Below are 8,794 nucleotides of genomic sequence, written 5' to 3'. Positions count from 1 at the left end.
TCTTTGTTTGTATTTCTTGAGTAACCTTAGAATGTGACCCTTATGTTTTATGTATGTTTTAAAACATGAGTGCAGTGCCAGCTATGAGCTATACTCCCAGATATATTATTCAATTTATAGAAGATAAAGATACATATACAGCATTAAAACCTGTAACATTTTCCGGTGGGAGTTGGATGGCTTTCTTCATGGGTTTTCTTTGGTTATAGCACTAAAGGGTACTCTGGTTTGTGAATAAAATTGAGCAACTCCAAAAAAGTAATGTGAAACCTGGTTTTGTCTTTAAGATAAATGTTAACACTGAAACAAGCATATCAAAAAGTATTGGAGAATTTTAAAGGAATATAAGTGGCATTACAGTGTAACTAAGAATGGAATGAACATTGTTAGGCTTATTACTGGAAAGTTAGGCTTAAAACAGTTTAAAAGTGTGTGTGTGTGTGTTTTCCCAATGTGTCTGTGCATCACCTGTGTGCCTGGTACCCAAGGACACTAGAAAAGGGCATTAGGTTCAGTGGAACTGGAGTTGTGTGTGGACACTGAGACCCAGACTTTGTTTTTTTCTGCAAGAGCAGCCTGTGTTCTTTAGTTCTTTAACTGTTGAGCTCTTTCTAGCATTATTTCAAAAATCTACATATAGTTAAACCCTAGTGATTTTTAAGAGACTAAATCAGTTTCTTGTTCACACTAAGGAGTCTGTATTATACTGATTCTGAGGCAATACTAGACATTTTAAATGAAAGTAATGTCATGTATCAAGTTTTCCCCCAACAACAAATGACTTTAAAGAGATTACCAAATATTAATCTGAAAGTCAGGGTTGGAGAGATGGCTCAACAGTTAGAGTACAGGCTGTTCTTCCACAGGATCCCAGTTTGATTCACAACACATACACCTCAATTTCTATTTACAGTTCCAGGGGGTCTTTGTCTCCAAGGGTATCAGGCACACACAAAATAAATTTTCATGAAGAAAACCGAACTCCCACATACATTAAAAACCAAAACCTTAATTCTCCAGCACCAAAATTATAAATGCATCACAGGACAGTACAACTGACGGTATACATTAACAGTGCCATGGAAGAATTGTATCATCCAATAACATAGAGCACATTTCTTGCTGCACACCCTTTATCTTGAAAAACCACAGATAGCTACTACCAGGTACTTAGAAGGGGATGAAGAAAGAGTTCTGAGATAAGAAAATACAGGAGGGTAGGAAGATAAGAAAGAACTACCAATAGAAGAAAATGTTGGTAGTTAAGTCACAAAAATATGGTAAGATTTAAGACATTACATGGGCTAAACCTCATGCATTAATCTCGGTACTTGGGAGGCAGACTGCATGATATGAATTCAAGGCCAATAAAGGCCAGTGGAATCCTGTCTCAAAATACAAAATTGTACCCGGATATAATATGGGTACCTAGGCTAGGTACAACTGATTGGGTTGACAGGAAGTAGGAAGACACATAAGAGCTACTACTGAAATTAAACTTAGTTGGCATGGGTTTAAGTCAAAGTTGGGAAGGATATTAGAGGCTTTACTGCTGAAATCTAGTATTGTTTCTAGGATGACATGGTATTCACGTTTCAAACTGACAAGTTTCTAATTCTCATTTTCTCCTTGTAAGAGGCCAAATGTGAGATAGTGGCCCAGATCTCAAAATTGAGCTTAGCCTTAGAATCACTGTACATAGTGGGTTTTGTACAGTCAACTAGTAAAAACCTCCAAGTTCTTTTTACGTACTGCTAACTATCCTAGAAATTACCAGAATTATATTTCAGCTCCCAAAGATGGAAAATGTTTTAGAACTATACTGCAAAGTACCACAATCAAAACTAAAGTCTTATAAAACATGTTCTCAAACAAAAGCTAAAAGTTTTGAGAGCTTAAGAAATGGTTAGCAGTTAAGAGCTCTTGATGTTCTTGCAAAGAACCTGGTTTCATAGCCCAGCACCCTCAGTGAGTGGATCACAAGTTCTTTTGGCCTCTGCAGCTACCAGACAGACATGTGATATACATGAGGTACTCACACACAAAACCTTTTTAACAAACTTGAAAATTTTGAGGCCACATGAAAATACTTCTAAAAGTGGGTTGTAGGTTGATTTTAATTTTTTAATGTAAAACTTCTGAACTTAGCTGTTCTGGAAAACACTAAACTACACTCAATTCTGTTGGGAAAGAACATGTATTATGTGAATTCCTTAAAGAGGATTATATTCCACTTAATTTTTCACTGAGTGGCTGGCATACTATGTCAAAGTACATTAAAAGGTTCATAAGCCAGGTGTGGTGGTGCACGCCTTTAATCCCAGCACTCAGGAGGCAGAGGCAGGCGGATTTCTGAGTTCGAGGCCAGCCTGGTCTACGAAGTGAGTTCCAGGACAGCCAGGGCTACACAGAGAAACCCTGTCTCAAAAAACAAAAGGTTAATAAAATTTGAGGCATCTATGCCTTCAAAGAGGAGAAAAACTGACCACGTGTGGTGCAATCCCAGTCCTTCTAAGACAAAGGCAGGGAAGTTCACAAGTTAAAGGCTGGCCTAGGCTGCAGAGACCTGATCTCAGTGTCTTCAGACTGTACAGTGGTAGAACATTTCCTGTGTATAAGGCCCTGGGTTTGAGCTACAAATGAGAAAATGGGCAGGCAGAGTGCCAATTTGTGGGCAAGAGATCCAGCAGGTAAAGCTACTGACTGCCAAAGTCTTTATGAGCTGGGTTAATACCAAAGAACCACATGGTGTAACAACTTCCCTAAGTCATTCTCTGACTTTGACAATGAGCACTACAACACGTATGATTTTCTCTCCTCCACTCACATAATGTAAAAACAGATGCCTTCAATTCATATGATGGTAGTTTTCTGTCATTCAAAAGTGTCAATTTCTTGAGGTAATATGTTCTTCAGCAAAGGAGTAAACCAAGAACCAAAAATCACCCATAATAAGATGTCAAGGCAAAGGACATCTTAAATGGCATAATACGAAGAGGCATTGTCTTTGAGGAGTGCATGGGCAGAAAGGGGTGTAATGGCATGGTATAGCTATTGAGATAGGAAATCACTTGAGCCCAGGAGTTGGGCAAAATAGTGAGACTCTTATTTTGAAAGTAAACAAGTTCATGGAGCATATGATAGAGGAATAGAAATGGCTGGCCCCACTCTAGAATCATGCCTAGAGCTGACTTGTGGGAGATTAGCTTGTCTTCTCTCTCTTTAGAAAAATAGGTGGGAGTTAGAGATGGCTCAGCAGTTAAGAGTACTAGTGGCCCTTGGGAACTCTGGTTTGAATCCCAGCACCAGAATGGCAGCTCACAACTGTAGTCTAGACCCTAGAGTTTCAACTGTTTCCTCTAGCCTCTTGAGGGCACCAGGTACAAATGCATAGACCAAAGAATTCCATATTAAAAAAAAAAAAAGACCAATTAAAAATAAAACAAACCAGGTGCGGACAATTCACCATTCCTAATTACAGTTTTCTATCTGAAAACAATTCCTCTTCTCTGGAATGTTGATATGACCACTCCAGTATGAACTCATCATTCTTCAATTGAGAATCTGCTTTTATTGTCAACTTACCTTGAAATCCTATGGGATCCAATTTTTTATCTTGGTTGTTTTACTAGAATTGCTGTATCAGTCACATTGCCAAAACCACTGTGCTTTTCCTTAGCTTCTTAATCATGGACCATTACTTTCAAAACTATCTTCTGCTTTACATGATAGCTCATGTTTTTATTTGTTTCTATAATCTTTATACTAAAAATTTTAATTATAAATCATCTTCCATGTCTCTTTTTGTGCTCTACAATATAATCAATTAATTTGGTATAGGTTATTTCCAAACTTGAAATTCTCGAGCAATTTTTAAAAATGAGTACGTGCATTTTCTCTGGTTTCTTCAATTGCCTATGCATTATAACCACATGAATGCCTGTAGACTGCATATCTACCACACTTTTTTATATTTTCACCTTTTAGTGTGTGTGTACCTCATTTGAGAATGGTTGCTTATGTGGCACATGTGTGCAAGGGTCAGTGGACAACTTGCAGTAGTCAGCTTGCTCCCACCATTATGTGGGTTTTCAGGCATTCAATTCAGGTCATCAATCACTTTTTACAGGCTGAGCCATCTTATCTCTGTGCACCATCATATAAACATAGTAAAACATAGCCATTCTTTTATGGATGCATTTACGCTAACTGTAAAGTATTACAATGGCTGTAGTATCTGAGCAAGGTATTTAGAAGACTTTATATATAGTTACTGGTTCATAGGTAATGAATTTTAAATTCATTAAAATTTTGAATTATGGTTATGTTAGCTTAATATTTGGCAGTATTCTGTCCTGCTTTTTCTCTGGTAGTATTTCTCAAGGATAGATTTCTTTGGGATATTCTTTTATAATTGTATAGTTCTTGAGCCAGTTTTTGGGTATTTTCCTAGATTATTCAAGTCAAATTTCCAAATTAGTGTAGCCTAGGTAAAAGAATTAATTTTTGATGTTTTTAAAGACCTGTATAGAACATGTTCCCCTTCTGTCTAATACTGTTTTCCTTCCTTTTCTTTCTCAGATTTGAGGTGTCCCCTGTGTAGGCTTATCTATTTGATATAACAAATACATCCTTTACTATTTGAAGTAGCTATAAGCACTGTGTTAATCTGGAGTTAGACATAGTAGGTTCCAGATCCCAAACTTCTACTAATGTCATCCTGATCAAATGTGAACTGTTCTTCATCTGTAAGAAATAAACATAATATAGATTAGCTTTGAAATTACTTGCAAATCAGTTATGATTCACATACACAATTCAGTAAATACCTGTTCCACAAAGGGTCTCACTTGCCCCAGTTCTTTAAAAAAAAAAAAAAAATCAGACTGAAATGACTAATCCCATATCCCCTTCAATCAGTAACCACCCCTTCCAAAACCCCAAAATAATCCATTGTCTTCAGTGTGTCAGTTCACTAATCTAATGATCAGCTCTACAAACTTCATAACAAAATAGCTACTGGGCAGCCCTTCCCAAGAAGTAAATATTCTAGATTTTGGGAAGACAAAACGCTTACTGTCCAGAAGTTTCACTTCCTTATGAGGGGGTGAGAACCAAGATGACTATAATGTGTGATGTGATCCAATAAAGTGTGGGAAATTAGGTTTTGAGGAGGGGAACGTGCAAAAAGAAAAAAAAAAAAAAAGATGTAGTAGAAATTGTCATGCAAGCACTTCCTACTTACTGTATATTCCCAAACAACTTCTATGTTTTTTAAAATACAAGAATGAAAACATACATACTGTCAACAAAGTTTTAGTGATAAGAAAACGCATACAAAGCACTGAATGCAAGAGTCAGTTACTACTTAAAAGGCTATGTTCAAAAAAAGGATCAATTTCTCTGGAGAGAAGGTATATTGTTAGGGATTTTCCAAATTTGTTCAGAGAAGGCAGAGCAGTTTCTTGAGGGCAAGCTACATATTTAAAGGCAGAGAAATGAAAAAGATTGCTTTCCCCCAACTCAATTACTCCTGGCCGGAGAAAGCGTAGTGGCGAATGCAAGCATGCAAAACAACAACCAAAAAAAACCCACCTGAGAAGTAAGTACAAGCAATACGGACAATGCTTACCAGTTCTTGAATGCTCAGCGTGTAGCACAGGACCCGATGCTTATATTCGCAAAAATAAAGTGGAAGAATACATTTTTAGCAATGTTAGAGAGAAAGGTTTAGTTCAGTTAGTAATGTTACAGTGAAAGAAATGTTGCATTTAAAGTAGGAGCACTGGAGTGTCTCTTGGCTAACAACTGCTACTGCTAGAACTTACCCGCTGTTTTGTCTTAGCAAACTAGTGGTATCTTGAGTGCCAACCTGTAAGGTGAGGATGCTACCTATCAAGCGACCATCCAAGAGCCTGACATTAAGCACACTCAACAACGACAGGGACTGCACCTGCTACCGCCCCTATAGGGATTAGTCTCCGTTTGCGAAGCCATGGGATCAAAACGGATTTTCTTTCAAACCAGCATTGAAATAGTAGACCTGGCTTGCCAAGGACGAAAAGGCCCCTGAGGGCAGGCACACAGGTCAGCTCCGCGAACCGCAGTCCTGGGACCTCCATTTGGGGGCGATACCCACGACAGGGGGTTCCAGAAACAAGCCTCGGCAGGCTCCTGTGAGACCGAGCAAACAAAGCAAAACACAACAAAAATTAAAAACCCACCGAAAACCACTCGGTACCAGAGCAGCGCGGCTTCCCACAGGCTAAGCCCCGAAAAAGGTGAAAGGAAGGAAGCGGGAAGTGACGCACGCATAAAGGATACGGAAGTGACCGCACGCCGGAAGTGTACTCGTTTCCAAGGTGATAGCCACGCCGCCACGCCCTCCAGGCTGTGGGAACTGAGACGCTGGAAAACGACTCGGAGGAGAGCTTTCCCGCCATCGGCGGTCGCCGTCACAACCACCCGCGGGCCCAGGAAACCGGAGACTGCGGCCTCCGTGCCAGCCGCCGCGCATGTGCGATCCGCGCCCCGCACGGCTACCTCGGCGCCGGGTCTAGGGGGAAGGTTGTGGAAGAGCAGGCGTTCCGTTGCCACAACCCTAGAGAAAGAAACCTAGAAGGAGGGGACCGCCTCACCAGGATCTCTTGGGTGGGAATTGGTGAGGACCGCGGCTTTCCCCGAAGGGACTCGAGAAGACCGGGTGAAGACGTAGGGCAGCACCGCTGCGTCTCTCAGGAGAGAATTAGGGAACAGGATGGCCACCAGCAGAGCAGTCCACGGGTGGCTGTGAGGGGCGACAGCGGCCAACGCAATAGCGACGCGAGCCTAGGTGGAGTCGCTGGCTTGCATCCCTGCGACTCGAGGGCAGCCTTCAGCGAAGACGCCTGGGTGGACGTCCCTGAAACCCGAGAGCCCCGAACCAGTGACTCCGGGGACCAAGGCAGCGATGACCGCTGCGGTTCTTGGGAAGGAGCAAGTGTGGATGGCAGCCGCTGCCTCAGTAGTTCTTGGGAAGGAGTAAGTGATGACAGGGGCTACGAGGTCAGAGACTCCTCTAGGGTGAGCATCAGCGAAGACTCCAGCCGCCTCTTCAGTTGCTGGGAGAGAGAAAGCGAAGAAGATTCCCGCTTTAGGGGCTCTTGGGAGAGAAGGGAGGTTTGTGGGCCCCGCGCCAGCGACGAGGAGTCCAGTTCTTGCAGCAGTGGTCCATGCGTGGGATCAAGTGAAGATCTCAGCAGCAGGGACCTGGGCTCCACTCCTCCCCAGAGTCCAAGTCCGAGGACGAAGGACCACACCATGCCTGGTGTGGCTAATCCAGGCCCCTCCAAGTCCTGTAGGGAGACTGCAGACTCAAGTGAGTCACAGTCTTTTGCTGTCATCCCTTGTTTAGCCCACACCACCTTTCCTACTTAAAGGACATCCGCCTGAGGCCCTGCTGGCCTTTTCGTTTGTCTTGCCTCTTTCCCCTTTATTCCCACTCATTCCAAAAGCTCATCTGTGCCGCGTTATTTGAGCTTTCCGTCTTGTACATCATTTGTCTGTTAGACATTTTACTCAGATCAGACATCATTTGTTAAATATTATGGACCTTTGTAAATTCTTTTCTTCGGCATTTCACACTGTGGAGAGGACAAATTAGAGCCATTTAAAGTTTTGATTTTCATTCTTGCAGAGCTCCCTTTACTGGCTCACTCTGTTTCTTCGTTTTTCTCTTTCTTTTTCCTCCTTTTTTTCTGAGGGTGTTGTGTGACAAAACTTTTCCTGGGGAGACCCAGCTAGGGATCCCACTCACCTCAGATAAGCATCCCAGCAGACCAAAGTATTGGGTAACACCAGTCCAACTTCATAAACCAATGAGTTTTATTGGGGATACTTGGTGGAATATGGGTGAAGGGTTACTTACAGGAGCACAAGTGTCTCAAAGACAGCTGCATCACCCAAACTCCCCCCCAGCATGGGTGACAGCTCAGAAAAGCCAGGAAACCTGGAGCCCACTGAACAGCCCGCTGGCAGAAAGCTCAGCAGGTTGCAAACTGTCTTTTCTAGGTGACTCAGTTGGTCTAAACCGCTTCCATGCAGCTGGTCTCAGAGACTCTCTGCATCTTTTTCCATCAGAGACCTTTTTTTTCGGCTCAGCATTGAGAAAGAGGGAAAGGAAAGAATGTAAGAGCTGAAGAAAGGGTAAAGTGTTGTGAAACAGTTCTGTCCCGGATTAAAGGAGTCTATCTTGCAGGAAATCCGCTCAGCAGGGAGGTAAACCACTTCCGATAGCTTTAAGACGTCCCCGGAACTGACCAGATTCACTAGGCCCTCCTCGGCAGAGTAAACAGTAAGAGTTGAGAGTTGGTCACAGATAAAAGGAAGCTGAGCTTCCTGCAGAGCTGCTGACCTGTGGGCATCTTCTATTGCTTTTTACCATCCTTTCCTTACTCTTTGAAGCTTCCCATCATTCCAAGTTCACAAATCCCAAGAAGGGCTTTGAGTGTGGATCCAACTTGTGCTCTCTTTCCTTCTTTTTCTGTAAGATTTTGACTCCCTAAATCTTAAGAAGCATCAAGCCAGCACATTCTCTTGGTTTTTTTTTTTTTACTTGCAAATCAGAGACTAACATGGAGGATGCTAGCCACATATTCCTTTCTTGTTGTAATTGCTCCTTTACAGATACAAGTTCCTACTTTGCTGACACCCAAGATGCATTTCCTTCCTTCCTTCCTTCCTTCCTTCCTTCCTTCCTTCCTTCCTTCCTTCCTTCCTTCCTTCCTTCCTCTTTTCTTTCTTTCTTTCTTTCTTT

The 8,794-nt window shown here is 42.1% G+C and overlaps 1 protein-coding gene across 2 annotated transcripts in view; it reads left to right on the top strand.

The window, feature by feature from the left end:
• Window positions 1-6,347: 6,347 nt before the first annotated feature.
• Ankrd42 (ankyrin repeat domain 42) overlaps window positions 6,348-8,794 on the top strand; it is a 48,680-nt gene continuing 46,233 nt past the window's right edge. The window contains exon 1 of one of the 2 annotated variants that reach the window (XM_029541627.1): window positions 6,348-7,357. In XM_029541627.1, coding sequence (XP_029397487.1) covers window positions 7,300-7,357 — 58 coding nt within the window. In that variant the 5' untranslated portion in view covers window positions 6,348-7,299. The remainder of the gene's footprint in view (window positions 7,358-8,794) is intronic. The other variant, XM_029541631.1, reaches the window with a different exon arrangement.

The sequence above is a fragment of the Mus pahari genome, chromosome 1, assembly GCF_900095145.1.
Source record: "Mus pahari chromosome 1, PAHARI_EIJ_v1.1, whole genome shotgun sequence".
NCBI lineage: Eukaryota > Metazoa > Chordata > Mammalia > Rodentia > Muridae > Mus > Mus pahari.
The sequence above is the reverse complement of the archived record's forward strand: the minus strand, read 5'-3'. Positions and strand labels throughout refer to the sequence as shown.